The 22,083-nt window shown below is 40.0% G+C and overlaps 1 protein-coding gene across 1 annotated transcript in view; it reads left to right on the top strand.

Moving 5' to 3' along the window:
* LOC127634029 (vesicular, overexpressed in cancer, prosurvival protein 1-like) overlaps positions 1-22,083 on the top strand; it is an 82,965-nt gene that overhangs the window by 9,909 nt on the left and 50,973 nt on the right. The window contains exon 2 of the mRNA XM_052113429.1: positions 9,183-9,241. Within this exon, the coding sequence (XP_051969389.1) occupies positions 9,183-9,241 (59 nt within the window). The remainder of the gene's footprint in view (positions 1-9,182; positions 9,242-22,083) is intronic.

Below are 22,083 nucleotides of genomic sequence, written 5' to 3'. Positions count from 1 at the left end.
ACCAGCAAATGCATCTCAGATGAACCTCCTTCCCGCTTCCTCTCTCCCCAGATGGGCGCTCAACCACGCCCTTTCTTCCAAACCAGCCAATCAGATTAGAGTATACTAGACTGAGAAATCATTTCCCAGTTTTGTGTACAATTTTCATCAGCCTGTCAGTTAACATACTTTATTCTGAGACTATAAGTTTACTGTGAACAAATGTTGTTTTTTAATGAACATCTAATGTTGCAGCACCCCAGAATAGCCTAAGAGCATATTACACAGCACAAATGAAAGGTCTCGACTGACAGTGTGGGTTAATTGCCCATCTGCGACCTTTCTCTCACTGTCAGATCTCTCTCATTTCTTCTGTTCCTAGATAGAGTGACAGGGGAAATGTTTGGTTTCTGGATAATTCCACCCACACACAATGATCCCTCCAACAAATGAAGCCATTCCTCTGATTGTTAGATATTTTGTCTGCCCTGAAACTGAGAGTCTGCCTTGATACATGCAAATAAACTTATTTGGACACATGTATTTGATTAGGGATAACTGTTCACGCAGTACATCCAATATAATCTTTAAGTAGTCTCAGTCTCAGATGGAATGCCCACTGTCCACTGTCCATTCACTGAGCTTCTAATGCAGGGGTTGGCAAACATATTGAAATGGAGTTCCATTTTTTTTATTATTTCCGTGGTCAATAGCTGTGCCTCCACCAACACGCTGTGTGTTCAGGTGTCCTGAAAATATATGCTACCTATCAGGATGTGCTACCAATGCTATATTGGCATAGTTTTTGGGTTGGGGTTAGGGTTTGGGGTAGGGTTAGGGCTTAGTACAGCCTCACAACAATCTGATAGTTATGCTGGTAGCACATCCTCCTCATGGTCATGAGGAAGGATTACATAAGTATGTAGATTAGAATGGGACAGGTGCGGAATATATATATATATATAAATACAATTTTCTACTCCTCTTTCACCATTGCTGGCATGCCAGTGATTACCCCTCCATGTGCCAGCATTGTTCCATAGGTTGCTGACCCCTGGTCTAATGAATATTGCACAGAGAAATGGCAAGCACTTCCTTGATTTGGCAAGCTCTAATTGGCTGGCTTAATGCAAATTCCAGTATTTATCAGTATGCATAGAAATACATTTGATTACAACCCTGCTAAAAAGACTGGATAATAAGCATGCCATTCCCATGCTGGTCTAAGCTGATTTATGCTCGTTATGTGCTGGTCTAGCTGGTGGAAAAACATAGCCATTCTTTTCTCAAGCAAAACCTTGCTGGTGAAGGTGGTTGACCAGCATGGTCTTTCTGGTGAAGCTTGTTAAGCTAGTTAATAAGCCTGTTGGGGACTCCATTACACTAGCATCCCATGCTGGTGGAAAACATATTAGTTACAGATTTAACCTCTGATGGAGGGAACGAGACGTTTTGTCGATATAGTGACACAAGGGGTTCACTCTTGAGAGCCCCAATCACCTTTGCTTTATTCAGAAAAGACCAATGAAAATTGGCGAGTGGAATTTGCTTGCCGCTCTCCGCTCCGGACCTACTGGTATAAAAGAATATGGCGTGTGTAAGTGCAGCGAGCACTCGACCACGTCGTGACCTTGCAGAGAGTTAGGTAAGGCGTCTCCCTGATCCCGTTAATCGCTACAGGCGATTGTCTTTCCTGATTTTTGTATTAAGCAATTTCCCGCTGAGCACCTGCTAGAATAGTGCTGGGGAAGCGCTCTTCCCTCTCCAGGAGGGAGAGTCCTAAGGAGACCACATCCTACTGAGGGGAGGTTAACATGTGGAGTATACCTCACATGGACTTATGGACGGGGAAGTTCACATATGGAATGAAGACACTGAAAGGACCCTATCTACAGAGAGGGTACACAGCAATAGTGGCCGAGGCAGAGCGAAGCTCTGTCAAGGGGAAACACCGGCTTCACTTGAGGGGAGACCGAACAGTGGAAACGCATCATACGGAATTACCATGGGGAAATCACCACAAATGGAGCACTGAGCCAGAGTACATGGGCTCACCTGAAAAGGGGCAGTTCTGGGCCTGGCAGCATCACTCCTCCACCGATTTCCCCACTGGAGATAGAACTGGGCACAGCAACGACAAGGCTGGGTCTTTCTCCTCTGAAGGGAGCAGTTGCAGGTTCACCACCTGATCCCGAAAGTGAGTGGTGGGAACTTTGGGCACGTAACCAGGCCGGGTACTTGCGCAGCCCCCAGGGCATCCACGTTGAGGGGAGCCTCGGACAGTGAGTACCAGAGGGGGTAACAAGAGCACTCTCGGGAGAAAGAACAGGTCCATCTTGAGGGGTGGAGTGTCCACTCTCCGCAGAGCGTTACCTGTCATGAAAGCACATCCGCTGCCCGTTTGAGGATGTCCGGGAGGTGAGTGGCTCGCAGAGACTTCAACGTCTGCTGACTCCAAAGAAGGAGGCGGTGTGCAAGTTGTGACATGCAACGTGAGCGTACACCACCCTGGTGATTTATGTACGCCATGGCCGCTGTGTTGTCCGTCTTCTCCCTTAGCGGGGCCAGGGCAGCCTCTGTGACTTTGGTGGACCTGCAGGATAGCCATGACGTGCAGGGTGGAGGCGGCCTGACCTGCGACATTGTAAGCCTTTGTCACTAGTGATGAAGAAAACGTACACGCCTTGGAAGGGAGCCATGGCCAGTTCCTCATATGGCCACAGCGCATTCTACCTTGGGAAGATCGACATATCCCTTGACCGCACAGCCATCGAGTGTGGTTAGGGTAGATGAGCTGGCGAAGCATGTATGGGCAGAGAAATGTGCCTTCCATAACTTGGCAAGCTCCTCCGCCAATGCTCAGGGCAGTGTGGAGGGTTACACTCAAGCCCGATGTTTGTGCAAGCACAGCTGCCTTCTCAACTTCTGCCTCATTCTGAGCTCTACTGCCCGAGGGCGGGAGTTCAGAAGATTTGTCCGCTTCCGAAAGCAGAAGCCTGTCCTCCAGTGCTGCGATCAATAACTCAACCTCATTGCGAGCCCAGAACGAGACATTAAATCCACCCAGAGGCAGACCGCCTGCGTCGCTTATAAACTCTACTGGGCAGAATTAGTGTGCTGAAGGGTGGGAGGACTGCAGGGATTGTGCCGGTGGAAGCGCTCCCATATCCACATCTAGATCGCCGCGGTGCTTACCAACCCTGCTGCCTGAGTTTCAACCCTAGAAGAACCGGGTCGGGAAGCAGCCGTGGTGGCTCTCTGCTTCACAAAGAAGGAAGAGAGAATGTTCCATTCCATGAATCACTGCGCTGGACCAGTAACACCACTTTTGTACAGTATTTTATTGTACGTTCTTGAGCCTGGAGCAAATTCTCCTGTGTTGCTAGTCCCAGTGCGTTGAGTTTTGCACTCAGGTCAAGAACGTGCTGGATTTTGTTTTTGCTCTCTGAATGTCCCTCTTCCCAATTTTCCCTCAAGACATCTAAGACACCATAAGGCCTGTGGACATACATTAATTCAAAAGGGGAAAACCGTGTGGAGGCTTGCAGGACCTCTCGTACTGCAAACAATAGGGGTTCGAGCCATTTATCCCAATTTCTCGCATCCTTGTAAATTAACTTAACTTTTTAAGAGTCTGATTAAATCGCTCAACCAGTTTGGGGATGGTAAATTCTGGTGGAAATAGATTTAATTCCCAATAATTTGTACAGTGTGCAAAGTGTACGTGACATAAACGTAGTGCCTTAGTCAGTTAGGATCGCTTTCGGGGTCCCAACTCAGGAGATCATTTTAAAGAGTACCTCCGGGACACTGCATGCTGAAATTATGGACAGGGACACTGCTTCAGGTTGTTGCGTTGCATAATTCACCAAGATTAGTACAAAGCAATACCCCTGTGCCATCCATTCTAATGGCCCGACAAGGTCCATGCCAGTTCTTTTGAAGGGGATCTTGATCAACTGAAGAGAGTGCAATGACGCTTTTGGAGTGCAAGTTGGATTCACCAACTGATCACACCACCTGCGTACATCCCCACGAATGCCCTGCCAGTAAAAACGAGCCTTAAGACAGTTCAGTGTATAATCTTGCCCTAAATACCCCACCATCAGATTATAATGAGCCACCTGGAAGACTTGGCTTTTCGGAATGAACAACTGGATTGTATCTGTTTTTGATTGAGTGTCCTGCATCACTCAACAAAACCTATCTTTAATAATTGAAAAGTAGGTATAGGAAAATGCAACACTGGGCTGAAGCTTTTGAACATCAATTACTCTCACTTGGTCAAAGGCGTGCCTGAGAGACTCGTCAGCCAGTGCTGTTCAAATCCCACACCAGATTAACCTTTTGCAGGACCCATCTGCACACATTTCCCTTAATAATGGCTGATAGGCTGGCCAGTTCATACCCAAAATCAGAGGATGGGTGAAGCGGGACTAACCGCCACCTCTATTCTATGTTTTTGTCCCTGTAATTGAACAATAACAGGCACTATCAATCAAATCAAAATCAAATCACTTTATTGTCACATGACCATATGCACAAGTGCAACAGTGGGTGAAAGTCTTTTGTGCAGTTCCGAGCAACACAGCATTCATGACAGTGACGAGACATATACCAATTTACAATAAACAACATATTTACACAATTTACATATCTAATGTACACATAATTACACAACACAATAATAATAATATACAATGTACAGTAAACAATACACACAATGTAGAATACACATAATATAGAATACACATACAATAATAAAAGAATATAATTAGATAATATAATTTATGACAGTCCAGTGTGAGATTTAAGATTAATAAAGTGCAGTGCTGATTATTGATCGTGAGAGATGAAGTGTTTTAAATTCTGATTGCTTGGGGGAAGAAGCTGTCATGTAGTCGGTGCGGGTCCTGATGCTGCGATACCGCCTGCCTGATGGTAGCAGTGAGAGCAGCCCATGGCTTGGGTGGCTGGAGTCTCTGATGATTCTCCAAGCTTTTTTCACACACCGCCTGGTATATATGTCTTGGAGGGAGGGAAGCTCACCTCCGATGATGTGTCTGGCTGTTCGCACCACCCTTTGCAGGGCTTTGCGGTTGTGGGTGGTGCTATTGCCGTACCAGGCAGTGATGCAGCCAGTCAGGATGCTCTCTACAGTGCTGGTGTAGAACCATATGAGGATGTGGTGGTTCATTCCAAACTTCCTCAGCCATCTCAGGAAGAAGAGGTGCTGGTGAGCCTTCTTCACAACATCCTCAGTGTGGACGGACCATGTGAGTTGCTCAGTGATGTAGATACCAAGGAACATGAATCTGTTGACTCTCTCCACCAGTGCTCCATTAATGGTGATGGGGCTGTGTTCTCTGTCTTTCCTCCTGAAGTCCACCAAAAGCTCCTTGGTATTACTGACATTGAGGGAGAGATTGTGCTCCTGACACCAGCGTGTCAGATTGTGCACCTCTTCTCTGTAGGCTGTTTCATCATTGTCAGTGATCAGACCTACCACCGTCGTATCGACCACTAAATTGTATTTGTGTATATCACCATGCTCACATCTCACCTTCACCCTCTCTGCTGCATCCAAAACCTCGTCTTGAACCAAGCATTGGTGTATAGAGGTTTTATTACATCCTGAATCTACCAAAGCTTTGTATGTACCCCCTTCTGTCCTGTATGATCAATCTGGGACAGCCTGCGGTGTATCAGGGACCCAAACCAACGGGTTCAACAAACCAGCAGACTGGGCCAGGCTTTCCCCCCCGCACTCCTGGCAGTGGAGTCACCAAGCTGTGGGGGAGGCAAGAGAGAGAGAGAGTGGAAACCTGCAGGTTAGGGAAACTCCAAGAATGGGGCGCAGGTTTTTAAACACAGTGTCATTGCCTGTTAGTCTCCTCCTTTGTGGCGCTTATCTTCCCTTTTATCTCTCTTTCACCTCTCACTGCAGCACGGAATAGCTGTTAGTAAATTACCCACAGGTGTAACTCCTTACCGCTCTCATCTCCCAGTCTCGGCGCTCAACCACACCCCCACCTCCACAGTCATATATACCAGTGTTTACTGGTAGCATTGCAAAATAAGGATGTTTTTGTTTACGTTAGTTAATGCATTAGGTAACATGAACCAACAATGAACAATAATTTTTACATTCTTTAATCTTGGTTAATATTAATTTAATTTATACATATAATATTGTTCAGTTCATAATGTGTTAACTTATGTTAACGTTTACACCTTTTTGTTCTGTGGAGAAATTAAAATGAGCAAAAATGAATAAATGCTGTAAAAGTATTGTTTATTGTTAGTTCATGTTAGCTATTGAGTTAACTAATGTTCATGTATAAAACCATATTGTAAATTGTTACATATTGTGTCAATGCCATGGTTCTGATGAAATTTTAGAGAAACAACGCTTCCCATGCAGTCTAAAAGCAACCGTCACTAGCAATGATTCAAAATTCCCTCTCTAGTTGCTGCCTCTGCTCTTTCTAGAAGCTTCCATCATTCAACCCTCACTATAACATTTATATCACTGTCATTCTCCAGACTAGATGCTGTGGGAAAAAAACAGCAACTTTCTCTCTAGCATACATTCACCTTTTTAATGGTATAGCTGATGTCAAAGGCATCCATCCCTCAGTGTAATGAAGATGCCCCTTTGTCAGCTGCCTAATGGCAGGCGTTTGACATCAGCTGAGGGATGTCGGGTGAGGTATATTGATTATTAAACTGGCAGGCTGAGCTGTACTCTGTCTTAATGGATGAATGAGCAACAGTGTAATGGGATACCAGAGATTTCTAGCCCTCCTGGAAGGAGAGGCAGGGAGCTGTTTAAAAGTGACTTTCTATCCAGTTAGATGGAGAAAACTACATCTAAAGCTCTAAGCGACCAAATCCTGCCAAAACTCAGCTTAACAGGAAAGCACTGACAGTGTTGTTGGTAAAAGCCAGCCAGAGATATATTTGCGAAGTGATATGTTCATGCGAATTATGACGCGTCTCTTATACTGGAGACTGTGTAAACAACCAGTTCTTGAAAACTTCAGTTCTTGAGGAATTTATTTACCCCTCTGTAAGAAAGTTCTTTATTGTTTTTATTGTTACACAACGTAGCTTCACACAATATGTAGAAAGCAAATATAAAAATTTTATGAAGAAAACGTAAGCGGTACTAGCCTGTGCAAAAGTCACTGCCACAGTGCATGTTGTGGTTGTTTGCCAGGGCATTGCTATGCAGTTGCTTGAATGTTTTGGGTGGTTGCTAGTGGGCTGCTTACTGGCCCAAGTCAAAAGAGCCCACTTCTAAGTCTCAGTGATATTCTGGTCTCTAAATATGGCTCACGAGTCAAGACTATCAAATATTTTTAGACTGTTGCTTAGAAAAGTAGCACACCTATCCTCAACCGGCATGTTTTGAGGGATTGTTTGTGTCTGTTGTACAAATATTGTATAAAGTTTGATATTTCGGGTAAGTGGTTTGTTAAAATAGTGCTTTAGCAAGCACTTTTAAATCAAATAAGATTTTATGGCTGGATTATTTTGGCCTCTCAAATATTGAGCTTTTAGTTGTGAATCAATAACAACATTTTAACTAGGCCTATTAAATCTAGACATTCTGATTATGCATTTCATACAGATTTCATTATCATAAGGTGACACTTTCTAGCCTGGAACTTCTCATAGTGTATCACAATTTCTTTTTAAAAAGTCTATCAAGTCTCACAGATATGTGTCTCAAATACTGTATAGTAATCTGGAAACTGGATAGAAACTGGAGCCAAAGTTCAAAACAAATTTAGCTGGTGTTGTCCTCATGACCTGAGCTGATTTATCTGCAGTGTATTTCATACATCCTGTTTGTGAAATAGTTTTGCCCTATGAGGTAATTCCTCTTGGATGAGTGACCCCATTAGCCAAAAGAATCTGAATTATCTCTGGATACTGAAAGTGCTTACCTCCCAAATTCCAACCCAATTCTTCTTCCACAAAAACTTTGCTGTGCAATTCATCCCACGTCATTTCTTCGATGTCAAATCGACAAGCCTAATAAGGAGTGGCGTGCTATGACTTTTTTAAGCGATCGGGGGTACGGTGTTCGCCCCGCAGGTGAAAAAAAAGGTACAAATCCTATAGATGTAACATTGAAACGGAAGCAGAAGGCTCATATCTCCAGAACAGAAAATCGTAGAGATGGGGGTGTGGCCTCTTTTTACTTGGGGCTGTAATGCACACAGAACACCATATCTCTGCTACAGAACATCATAGAGACATGAGGGTGGGCTCTTTTGACTCGGGCGGTGTATTGAGGTTCTTTGTAGGTCCCCTAGGGGGCCCCCAGGAGCCCCAGGCATATCTCAACACCAGAAAATTATAGACAGAATAGGCGTGGCCTCTTTTGACATGGGGAAGTGTACTGAGGCCATTGTTAGGACATTGTGGTCAGCAAGCTTTGCCACAAAGTTTATTTTGTTTTTGCTTTTCTTAATTTCTTTGTCTTACCTTATTTTAATTATTGTATGCTATGGTCAGTTAATAATGGTCTTCATTGGGACTGTTTTTGGATCTGTATTCTGACCAATAGTAGACTTGGGTTTACCACAGTTTTATATGTTAGCAATTCTGTTTGGTGACGTAGAAATCTAAGAGTTTATATATCTAATAAAAATACTTTATATTAGAATCGCTGTGAATCATGGTACGTAGTAAATTAAAACAAACGTTAAAATATAAATGTAAGCGAGTAAGCATTTTCTGGCGATGTGAAGAGATATGACAACTTGCTTGTTTCTCTCCCACACCGACTCACCGCTTACGGATGAAGTCTCCATCTACTTACAGTAAATTCGCTCCTCTGTTTATTATGCCTGGGATGCATGTTGCGCCTAATGAACATGCGTGCACTGCTCCACACAATTAGGTTCTGTGCTAGGATGTGTAATTGAGTCAAGCATGTACCTCCTGGAAATTGATATTTGCCCATTTTGGCCACAGGAAGTGGGGAAACACATAAGTGAAGTTTCAGGCATTAAAAAACTACAACAAACAAGCAAACAAAAACAAAAAAACAGACATTGCATTAATATCATATTTTTTTATGTATTAAACAGTCAACTATTAATCACTGAATTTATATTATTACATTTCCCAGCCCTACTTTCTATGTATCACAATTCTCATCAGTTTCATCTTTTCTTTTATTGTAGTGTACAGAAGCAAAGAAGTATTGCTGGTATTTCGAAGGAGGATACCCAATCTATTTCATGTAAGTGCAATCACATTTTTTGTTTGTTGCAAACTGTCTTTCTCAGCTGGCCTAATTCATAATTTAAAAACAGTGATTATGTTTACTTCAAATATTTTATTACTTCTAATATTCACTCAACAATGCCCACTTCCACAATTACCATGCATTAACTTCACAGATCTCATTATGTGCTATGCATTGTACCGTTATGACTAGCCTCATTGGCTTGACCCAAGGAAACCTGACATTACTTTCACTAAGCCTGTCATCCAACAAGCTTTGTTCATTAACATTGTACTTGCTTGTGGATGAAAAGATAACACCTAGGTAGTGACATAATACTGCCCAGGCTTCCCTAGCCAAATGAAGTAGAGCTAGCATAATTTCAGATATGCATATGTAGCTTAGGTTAAAGCATGATTTAAGGACCCTGAAGTCAAACACTGCTTTCACTGTATTTGAAAATGTATACACTAAATTAAAAGTTACAGTGGCTCCAAAAAGTATTTGGACACTTTAATTACACAAAGTGTGTCATTACACTACATACAAAACATGAAACCAAGTGGCATTTATTGGATAGAAATATAGCACACACCCACTCTTTTAAAGCCAAATATTTGAACAAAGGGACATTTTGTATTTTTTTTTTAATTATCAAACAAAATATGTACTGTTTAAAATGAAGACAAAAAGTATTTGAACTTGTGGCTATCAAACATAGTGGAACCTGTCCAGTTGCTTATATTAATAATTAAATTAAATTAATACATTTGCTAAATTAAAATAGTCTGAGAAAAGTTAGTTAGTTCTTAGAAAAGGCATCGTTTGTTTGCAGATGCCCCTTGGTTTAATATATGTTTATCAAAATGCAATACAATTAATAGATTTTTATTGTGGCTTAAGTGTCTATAGTGACTAAATACTTTTGGTGCTGCTGTATGTAAGAGGTTTTTATGCTCACCCCTAATTCTCAATAATAAAATAAAGTACCTGCACTATATAATTACCGCCCATGAATATGTTTTTAAATAGTTACAAAAATCTACCAAAGATGGTAGCAGGATAGTAACCAGACAGATGACAAACTGCTCGAGGGGTATAGCCCCAATCCCCAACTCCCTATTCTAGTGGCTGACACGCCTGCGCTCATAAAGTTACCTGTAACTTTTAACTTTCTTGTCTAATGATAAAAAGGTAAATACCAACAAAACTAATATCATATACTGTCTGCAAATATGCCGATATATCTTTAAAGAGATGTAAAAAAAAAAAAAAAAAACTCACAAAACTTTAGGAAATGCAGTATTCTGTGACACACACATATAATATTTCTTCCTCTAAAGCACGTTTTCTGTCAGCCTCTCCTTAACATTTCCCTGTAACTTTTAACTTGTTTCTTGTTTAATGATAAAAAAAGCAAATATCATACTTCTGTCATATGCCATATACCTCGATGTAATTCTCGAACCTCACGGAAGTCAACTGTTTCTTCCCATCAAGCACTCTTCTAATATCTTCCTCTGAAGTGCATATCCAATCGGCCAGAATCAAAACTTCAGGATCAGTATAAAAAGTTTCTTTATTTCACAAACCATGATGGTCAGTCTGTGACAATCCAAGCAGATGATTCAGCCCATTTAAAATGTCAGGAGATTGCTGTTCGCACTGGATCCGCACGAGTGTGCGAATGCAACTTAAAATAGCTTATCCTGCGCTGAGTAAATGCCATTATGCAATGTATACAATGGGTTTTATTCAGTCTTTTGTGAGAAAATGCGATTGCTAGTGCGCACATGCAATCCATGGTTGCTGGACTACTGTGTGTATTGTTATATCCTGTTATATCCATGTTTATTTATTTTTTAGCATATTTATGTTCGTTATACTATATAAAATTGTGTGATATTTCGGCATTGTATTGGCCTATCGGCAACCCTGCTTTCTGGATATCAGCATCGGCTATTAAAAAACCCATATCAGTCGACCACTAATTCTAGGCATTGTGTACCGTATTGAAGCGACAAAATGCTCAAGGGGGACCCACCCCCTGATCAGACCAGGTCCAACACTTGAGGGTGACTCCCATCCTGTATTCAAGTGCTCAAATTGCTCAAGCATCCTGTATTCACATGGCAAAATGTTGCCAACCCTTTCAGTAGCATTTTGAGAAATCACTCTTAGGCGACTATTGTCTTTGATTAATGTTGAATAAAATTTCCAGGCCTTATCTCACATTAGTGCAAATGTTGAACTCTTATCAACATCTGCTCTTTAAATCTTTCTCAGACCAACAGCTTCTGATTAATTTAGAGGTCCTCAAACTGTGCACTGTGAAACTTAAGAGGTTTGAGCTGGGATGTAGTGTCCCATTGGGAGTCAGTACAGAGTTCATTGGGAGGTTTCCAGTTATAATGCTGCATGTATCTTTCTGTTCGTAACAAGCTAAAGGATTTGCGCCAAATTGAACTTCCTGCTTGCTGGCTTTTATCTCTCAATGTGTCCTCATGTAATGCTTGTGGTAGTATTAATTTGGGTAAGTGACTGCATGGCTTTTTCATTGTGTTCTGGAGATAATGTTGGAGTTCAGTGTGGAGGAAAATTGAGGAATGGAAATGGAATGAACAAACCTAGCAAACCTACCACCTAAAGCCATTTTTATGTTTTCCCCTCTATGGTTCTTCTACCCTAGTTGCCCATTTTCTTATGAATGATTGACACCGGCTGACACTGAATGAAGAGGCAAAACTTGTGTCTTGTTCTTTAAACTTGATCAAAAATAGCTGTCTCAGGTCATTTAGCTGGATGATGGCCTTAACCATTCTGATTCCTTCTGTTTGGAAAATTGTATTATGTTTACTCTGAACTCCAATAAACTCTCTTTGTGACTGATACATCTAAACTTGTCACGGACATAATATCAGCCTCAAATTACTTTTAAGGTGTAATTTACTCTCACCACCAAAAACATCATACATACATCATACGGATAGCTATCTGATCATGAAAAGGCCAGGTGTAAATGCCCTCCAAAACACATTTGAGATGAATTTCAATCAGATCACTCAGACCACTTCAGGAGGTGATTTGAGATGCATTCCAGATGAAACTGGACAAGTCTAAATGCTTCTGGCTGTTCAAGTCACATATGCAATCTATACCCTGCCCAATAGGAATAGGAAAATTCCGAATCATTACAGCTTGCGTCATGCAGTAAATAATAACAAAGAAAAGACGAATGCATGTTGTAGGACAGACAGAAAGTATTTCCTCATTTATTTGATGTAGATAGCTGATGAAACTGAAACTAAACACTGACATGAGGGCAGCTGACACGCATGACGCATCTCGCCTACAAAAAGCCCCAATGACAAAAACACACAGAATGCCCATACAGAGACACACACGCACTAGGCAAATTCACTTGGAATCAAATAATAAAGCACATCTTTTAAATTCACTGCCCAGAATTAGCGTAATCACAGAAGTTAAATCTGTTTTATTTGCATATAGTACGGGAAGTGAAAATCAGATTTATATCCATTTGGTGGAGACACTTTGATTAGACAAGTGTAAATGGAATGAGCTTTTTCAATCGGATAGCAATCCGGTCAGTAAAAATGCATGAAGTGAAAAAGTCTAAATAGGCCCTTTATTGCATTTATAATCAATAAGACTAATTAAATGTTAAATACTAATGTAACATTTATTTAATGCAGTTGACACATTTACCTAATATGACATGTTACATTTGTTCTGTATGCAATTTCAACTTGATTTCAAATATCTAAAAATAGTAAAATATCACAAATACAAATATAAAATAGATTTTTTTGAAATATTAGGATTCGCAAATATTTGGATGTTTCTAAAGCTGTAAATATGTAAAAATGTTTACATTTTAGGTGGGGTTAGTTCTTTTGTAGGAAAACTGCACAACATTTTATGAATAAGGCACTAGGATTTTGGAACAATCTTCTCTGTACAGCTGAGGCAATAGTAGAGGTGTGTGCTATCTGAGTGCCAAAAAGTCAACCAGCAGTTCAAGATACTGTATATTAGAGAGCACTTGAGGAAAATTCAAAGCCATCTGTCAAAAAGATAAAAAGCCAAATCATAAGTGGACCTTGCAACAAGACAATGACTTGAAACACTCATCAAATCCATATAATAGCTCAAAATATGACATAGAGTGTTGTGAATGGCTACATCACAGCTGAGATCTTAACCTCATAGAAATGCTGAGAGCACTCAAAAATGCCTTTAAAACATCACAGAGTTAAAAAAGGTATGTACTTCAATTTGATGTAGGAGAAGCAATTACTGCAACACTGGAAATTGAAGCTAGCTAGGTCTGACTTTTGGTGGACGTTTTGGTGGAATAAATGATTGCAAATAATAATAATCATTGTAACATTAAATACAACATAACAGACTGACATAAAATAAATTGTCTAATGGGGTCTATATAAGTTATATTCATTCAATTTAACTATGATATTTCTTCTAAAAATTTAAAGGATGAATACAAATATATGTATATCTGACAATTGATAACATAATGTAAGTGTATAGAGCTACAAAATTAGATGTTAAAGAGATCTCATTTGTGTTTTTTCTCTCCAATGGGGTTTTCCTTAAATTATTTACCATTTATCAGACATTTTGCATGGTTTCTTTAACCCTCTGTGGTCGACGGACGCGCCGGCGCGTCCTGCATGATATTTTTGTCATTACAGCAGAATCAACTTAAAATAATCCGTCATTTTTGGGTATACAGATAAGTGTAAGACATCATTAGAGACTATAAAGTGTCTACTTTTATTTGTGTACACTCACAATAACAACAAAATCTTTTGCTTTTGTAAAATAAAGAAAATAAAAAGGGTGAGCTATCAGACGTCTCTGTGTTCACAAGCATATTTAAGAAACGCGTCACAAAAATGAACTGAAACTCCGCGAATACTTATCACACAAACATGAAACATATGTCTAAAAAAGCATAAAATGTCTACTTTTTAATAAAACAATTCAAATTTAAAACAGATATTATCCTGCAATGCAATCTGTTTGAAACAAAGCAATGTAAAGTTTTTACTGGCTCAGCGAATTATCTCTAATGTGATCCCACCCACCAGCAGAGCGTGCCATTCATACGCTAATGTGCTGAGACGATCAATGCAAATGGTAAACACCCCTGACAGTGAAGTTGTAAACACATTTCATTCATTTTTCTGCTCGTTTGCAACGATACACAGGCGAGAAAGCTCCAGGATAGTATGGAAGAGTTAACATTTTCCTCAGAAGATGAGCGGGACTCCGATGAACATTTGTATTTTGAAGAGAGACTTGATCCAGCTGAGGATACAATTTCGGATGTATAATTCATTTAGTTTTCATTAGCTGACATGCTATTTTATATAAACATGTACATATTTTACTACTGGGACTGTTTCCAGACTTGCCAGTCAGGATTCAGATTATTGAGATTTGAAATATGACTCCAAATAAGCAAGTTTTAGTTACATTTAAATGCTGTTTCAGCAAAAGCAGGTATTTAAATTGTATGCTGTATAATATAAATATGATATGTAATATGATATAAAATTTATATGAATGTTTAGATTATATTTTATCTAGTGTTTGTAATGCCTCATTATCATCAACAAAGCTTGTGCTTGCAAATATGTGTTAGGGTTAAATTAGTAAAATGCACTTTAAATATGCCCACATTAGACAATCTGCATATTATAATGATTTATGAAGGATCATTTGACACTGAAGACTGCAGTAATGATGCAGGAAATTCAGCTTTGATCACAAATTGCATTTTACAATATAATAGAAAAATATAATAGTTCTTTTAAATTGTAAAAAGATTGTTGTTTCTGTATTTTGGATCAAATAAATTCAGTCTTGGTGTGCAGAAGAGACTTCTTTTAAACGGTAGTGTAAGTCTAAAATTAAGTAAGTCTTTATGTAAAGAAAATGTATAGTCAGATTACTTCTTTTAACTTAAAACTTGATTTGGATAGGCCCAGGGGAGGGGTCTTTGTCTCTCATGTGTGAATTACAATAAATATTCATGATCATTCACGCCTCCTCGCAAATTACCTTTCAACACTAAAATTGTCTTACAAAAGTTAAATTACTATATTGTTTTGTATGAATGAGTGATCAGGATAGTTTTCACTTCATTTTGTAGCAGAAAATCTAGTCTACAATATCCAGTTCTCAAAAGTCTTGTGGACAAATGTTTAGTATGTGTTCTATGACCTTATTTCAGTGATTTAAAATTTTAGTTTTTTCAAAAACCAAGCATAAACTATATTTTCTCAAAAATACAAACCTGTACATACATGTTGCTCACATATTATTTTAGCCCAGTTTGTGCTGAATACAGTGTTATCAGACTTTAGCCATTAATATGTTTTTAAGCAACTGAAAAAAGCACAAATGTCAAGGCATGTCAAAACTTCTCCAGGGCCCAAAATACCCTCAGACCACAGAGGGTTAAATATAAGTTTTGTTTTGTTTTTTCTCACAGAAGTTTTCAAGTCAGTGCATTTTTGTTTATGTTTGCAGGCAAATCGCCGTATTTTTGATGATTCAGCTCTCTTTCTCCCGATACTTTTACAACCATCTCTTTCAAAAGATTAAGTGCTTATATTAAAGGCTGAGAAACCTTTCTCAGATCTGTTCTTGGACAGTTAAAGACGAGCTCAGCCATGCTGTGCGTCAGAACATAAACCACTGTAGTACAGTGCCATATATGCCAGTATTGAAATAAGATGCTGTCATGTGGCCGCTGTGTTGAGATATGAGAGATTACTGGCTCAGGTTCAGAGCAACATCCTTAACGTTTGAGTCACAGTATTTTACAGATTTATTTATCATCACGTCAAGATGTCTTTTCAGAAACTTACTCATTACTTCTTTTTGCGCTTTCTTTACTAGTATAAGATATTGAGCACAAATGACTTGTGAATCACATAATCTTGGAGGGCAAAGGAGAAACAGTGTAAATAGAGAAAGTTGACTTCCACTTGAGATATTTATTTATGTTTTTTTTTATTTATATATATATATATATATATATATATATATATATATATATATATATATATATATATATATATAGACTTTTATAGACTCATATTTTCATTCATATGTTCCTGCTAGTCTTGTGTTGCCAGATTTTTGACTGACGCAGCTTATTCTATCCAAGAACCCTCCACTTTTCAACATCTGGCCAACATATAAAGAACCCAACCACAGTTTGTTTTGTTTTTACGTGCTCTTTTGGGACTGGTATACCTGAAATATATTATATGAAAATAATAGACGGATTACATAAAAGTCTTGGATTACATGGTAATGGTTACTTATAGATTACATTAAACTAAGTGTAAGGGTACCTTCTCCCTGTCTACACCTGACGTGAGCATCACGTTGTGTCAAAAGCAGATAAATCCCATTATAGCCAACAGTAAACGGATACCCTGTTCTGGTTCACCTGAAATAAAAGGATTTTACTTACCAAATGGCATACGTTTGAATTTTTCTGCCATTATTTTTTGTTACATGCTTAAACTCCTGAGACCTGAGCGTGCGTGACTGCTATGTGCATTTTCCATTCCCCTTTTTGATTTGTAACATGTAGCCTCTAATAGAAGTCCACATACGTGGTCATTGTGTTTAACAGTGTGCCGTTTTGTGAAAAATCTATGAAATGTTTACATTTTTGGCATATCAGATGAAACTAGAAACTATATTCTTTTGACTCAAACAGGTTTTAATGTAAAAAACTAAATGAGGTTTCTTACCAGATGTAGTTTTGTTGCTGTTTCACCCAAAGACAGACTCAGCTGAGATTGGTGCCATGTTGTTTTGTCACATGACTTGGTACATTGAAAGTTTAAACCTTAAAACTGACAGCCTAGATTCTCCAGAACTGAGATCAGTCAGTTTAAATGAAATTAAATTATTCATAGCCTATAGCAAAGACAAAACTTAATGTCCACGCATGTGGACGTGGGGTCTCAGGAGGTCTGGTCAACTAATTTAAATCATTGTTTGTTTCTAGCCTCATTTAGATGCAGGTTTAGCAACAATAGCATTACAATAATTATTATATAATAAGTACATTTTAATACCAGTGGATTTCCATTGAAAATAAAGTAAGATACTGGTTATTCACCCATTTAACCATTGCTGAAGTCTATTCAAGCTCACAACTGATTGTTTCGTGCTTTTTGCCTGTCCTTTCGAATGTTCACTTTGTTGCTTCTAGTGTAGACAGCCTGAAGTTGTTACAGTGCGTGTGTAGCCAGAGTGTAAAATTTTTATTTTCATCTCATGAAAACATGCATTAAAAGTAAACAGGTTAGATTACCTAAAAGTGTAACCTAAAATATTAAGTTACTGATTGCAATTTAAGTTTTATCATTTGTAATCAGTATTGGATTGGATTTCAGAAGGAATTTACCTACCTGCTGATTATTTCACTGACATAACTCAAAGTTGAGCGCACAGCTCTGCTTGTGGATATCTAGTTACTTCAAAGATTCAAAGATTTGTGTCCACTTACCTGGTCAACTCTTGCAAATCCAGTGATTATTTCTTCCTCAAAAACCTTGTCAAGTCAAATAAATGAATTACTCTCAGAAGATGGGTAAATCCTTCCAATCAGATTAGAACTGGCTATTTCAGACAGTGCATGCCATTTTGTATGCAATATGCATCAGACAGTCATTAAACGGACTGTGGGCTATCTGTGGGCAGTCTGAGGCTGAGAATATGTTCCTGCCAACTGTCTGCTCAAGCAAAGAATATTTGACCATGACCACAGCTTTTCCTAATCTATATTTAATAAATCATTCTCATAGATCACAACACAAACAAAGCAAGGTACTATAATTAAGATTGCACAATAGGACAACCATTGTACAAAATAATTTGTATTTAGTTGGTTTGCTGCAAAAGAGGGCACATATTTACTTGATATATTTATTATTACATTATATTTTATGAAATTTTTGCACGATTAGATTAAGCCATTCATCTAACATCTCTGAATGGGAAAACCTTTTTCTCTTTCGGAGAGCCGTAATGTGAACTGTCATCCAATATTGATCACATGGGGTTTATATGGTGCATGTAACTTTTTAAATATAGATCATAACTTCACTTTGAACACCTGTAGGTATAGATATGGCCTTTCTCTTTAATTCATGAAAGCGTTCTCTGTGCTTGGCCATTGCACTGCATCTTTCAGTAGATAAAAGATGTTCCTTGTAAATATGGGATGGGCATACTTATTTAGACCTACTATTGATGACATTGTGTACTTAATTTATGTGCCATTCATATTCAGAAGTCAGATCTCTCCATACTACAACTAATGCTGAGTGGAGGCACAATCCATACAGGCTCTGCAATTTGAAAAAAATAATAATAATACACATCTACACTTGATGGCAGTCAAAAGCACTTTCTTCATTGTCTTCATTTCAGTGGACACATTGACCTTTGCCAGCTCTGAACTATGGAGGCAGGAGGCCAGATTTTGCTCATCTGCTTTATCAGTTATTTGAAGTTGAAAAATGGCAAATGAAGCCTAGTCCGAACACTTGATCCGGTACATTGACCCTCCCTGCTCAGTTAAGTTGATTCCTCTTGGATGTTCCTCTCATTCTCACTTGGCTGTCGGTTCTCCATCTGTAGAATTGTAGAAAAAAAAGTAATGAGGGTGTTTGATATGTTGCTATGTTGTTGAGTGGAGTGAGTTCTAAACAATCTAGTCTAATTCTATAGGATTCTTGTCTTAATAGAATCATCTACCTTTTTTTTGTAACACACTTTCCTGTTGTTAATTAGAATACCATTTAATAAAACAACATGTCTCAGTTACGAATGTAACCTTGGTTCTCTGAAAGGAAGGTACGAGACACTGCATTATTGGCTGGTTCTATGGGAGCTCCTTGCAGGAGTGAAGATCACTGAACCCTTTAAAATTGGCAGTTGGTTCCAAGCCCCTTTTGTGCACATCATAGTATGCATATAAACTGGAGCACAGTTCCATTTCATTAGGATTTTTTGATTGAAGGGAGGAGACGAATCTCTCTGCCCCTTAACAGTGAGAAATCAGTAATGCGTCAAGTGTATGCAGTGTGTTGTTCCATTCTTTCAGGTAAACTTTCGCATCCATAAATCAACTCTGTGTCAGTAGCTGATTCTATAGGAGACCAATACGTTAATGCTATGCTACTGATTTACACATACAATGTAATACCTACTGTACTAGTCAATAGGCTTGTCAAAAGCATTGGAATTACCTCCTCTTTGTATTGAAAAATAGGGAGGAAGAGGGAACAAATAACCATATATGTTAATAGCATAATAATGACACTAGACATTCTGGGTTATGAAACATTGTACAAAGCTCTACTTCCTAAGCAGTGGAAAGGGAAGAGATAAAAACAGTCATAACCATGAATACAAGATCCTAGCCAACGATGTAGAGAAAAGTTGACTTATATCTACCCTCCTTCGAAACCAAAACCTGGGAACAGAAGGAGGAAACATCCAAGTTATAAAACCTGGCAAAGTTGTGATGAAAAGCCCAGATTTTCTCTAATTTGCCCTTTGCCCATTCCCAGAAGTAGGCCATGCTCCTGGTGGAATAAGCCTGTGCCTTCCCTTGCAAATCGTAAGCGAGTGCAATGACATCCATCACCCAATGTGAAAGTCTAGCACCACATATACATTTCCTGACCAGAGGATGTTTGCCCACAGACAAAACACCCAGGGGGTTATGGCCAGTCCCTATGGCAGCGAAGCACACCTTAAGCGTTGATGGAGTAAGTCCTTCATTTGCATTTGTAAGAAGCAGAGTATCGTCTACACAGGGAAAAGTGCTGGGTGCTTACAATGGGAGGAACACCAATCAGTGAAATTTCATTTTAAGGCATATGCCGCATTGTTCAGGGGCCCGGCCGGTAGATTCATGCCAATCACCAGCTATGACAACCCTTGTGTGTCAGGCGAGCCTCATCAGTGGAGACATGTTGTTGTATTAAATGGTATTCTAATTAACACCACCTCGGGGTGGAGTTTCCACTCCCCCGTCGGTATCTTCTGTCTGGACAGTAAATCTGCTCCCACATTCAGGCAGGGAGCAGATGTGACAGGAGCTTGCCCTGGGCCCAAAGGAGAACCCGACGTGCAAGAAAATTCAGCTGACGTGAACGTCCTTGATGGTTTATCTAAGAGTCTACCGCTGTATTGTCCACCCGCACCAAGACGAGGCAGCCTCTGGAGGAAGTATTTCAGGGCCAGAAATACAGCCATCAATTCGAGACAGTTAATGTGACAATCAAGCTGTCCATCCTTGAGCTGGACGACCACTTAAGACCGCTACCCAGCCCGTCAGGGAGGCAGCTGTCATTAGCAAACTGCAATGACAAGACGCACCTAGAGTGGGACCAAAGTGAGGAAACGGGGTCTGAACCACATAGAAAGGGTACATAGCACGCGGCGCGTAACCCTTATCAGCCTAGGGGATTGGCCCTTGGATGAAATCCCCTGGCTTTGAACCACAACTGAAACGGTCTCATGTGGAAAAGGTCCAAAGCGATCACCGAGGACGCAGTTGCCATGAGACCTAGTAGTCGTTGATACTGACGAACAGTGCAACGTTGGCCTAGCCTGACTTTGCTCCGGGTGTTCTGAATGGATTTGATTCGAGCGGGAGACAATTGTGCCCGCATTATGATCGAATTCCATATGATCCACAGATAGGTAATTTTCTGAGTGGGAGAGAGGACGCTTTTCTTGGTGCTGAGCCTCGACCCCAGAGAAACCAGATGAGCTAAGATGATATCCCTGTGCTGTAAAGTCAGTTCTTGTGACTGTGCTAGTATCAGCCAGTCGTCAATATAATTCAGAATGCGGATGCCCCGGAGTGGCAAAGGAGCCAGTGTTGCATCCATGCATTACGTGAATGTGCGGGGTGATAAGGCTAGACCGAACGGAAGAACCCGATATTGGAAAGCTTCGCCCCCGAAAGTGAACCTTAGGAACTTCCTGTGTTGTGGCAGAATTTCTATGTGAAAATATGCGTCTATGAGACCTATCTTGACCAGCCAATCGTGATGTTGGGCTTGTGACACAATCGTCTTGATAGTTAGCATCTTGAACTTGAACACCCTGACTGAGTGGTTCAAGCCTCGAAGATTTAAGATCGGACGCAACCACCCATCCTTCTTGGGAACCAGGAAGTATCTGTGGTGTGAGTTGATTCTATGTGTGTGAGGGGAGAGGACGCTGGCGTGTGTTGCTCGCCGCTTCTCCGCTGTTTTTCTTGTTTTGAACAGTATTTCTCTTGAGTTTTTGTACGGATTGATACACAATTGAAGGCTTTACTCACCTACTGACATCTCCTTAAACATCAGCGGATTGTTAGTCACCTCCCGCTGTCAGTGGTGAACACCCGGATTTCTCCGTCGTTCCAGCGCTGCTGCTACAAAGTTTTAACTTTGCTCTTGGGGCAGCCATCTAGCTGTCCCAGTCCGGTTTTGACTTGTGCACCCCGCTGCTATGATATGGACCATCTTCTCCCTGTGCTTGAAAGTCTTCCATCTCTGTGTTTGGCTAACACTTTCGGCGACCGGCATGAAGCTCAAATACTCTATCCCACAGCTGCTAACTCTCAACAACCGTTCCATTCCAACGTGCATCGCAGCCATCAAAGAATTTGGACTTCAGTGCCGTCCGCGTTACATCCACAGAAGTTCACGTCGAAAGTTTGTTTACCATCAGCCTGGCCAGCCTGCTTTACATGTTCCATCCATCTGGAG

This window comes from Xyrauchen texanus, chromosome 41 (assembly GCF_025860055.1).
Source record: "Xyrauchen texanus isolate HMW12.3.18 chromosome 41, RBS_HiC_50CHRs, whole genome shotgun sequence".
Lineage (NCBI taxonomy): Eukaryota > Metazoa > Chordata > Actinopteri > Cypriniformes > Catostomidae > Xyrauchen > Xyrauchen texanus.
The sequence above is the reverse complement of the archived record's forward strand: the minus strand, read 5'-3'. Positions and strand labels throughout refer to the sequence as shown.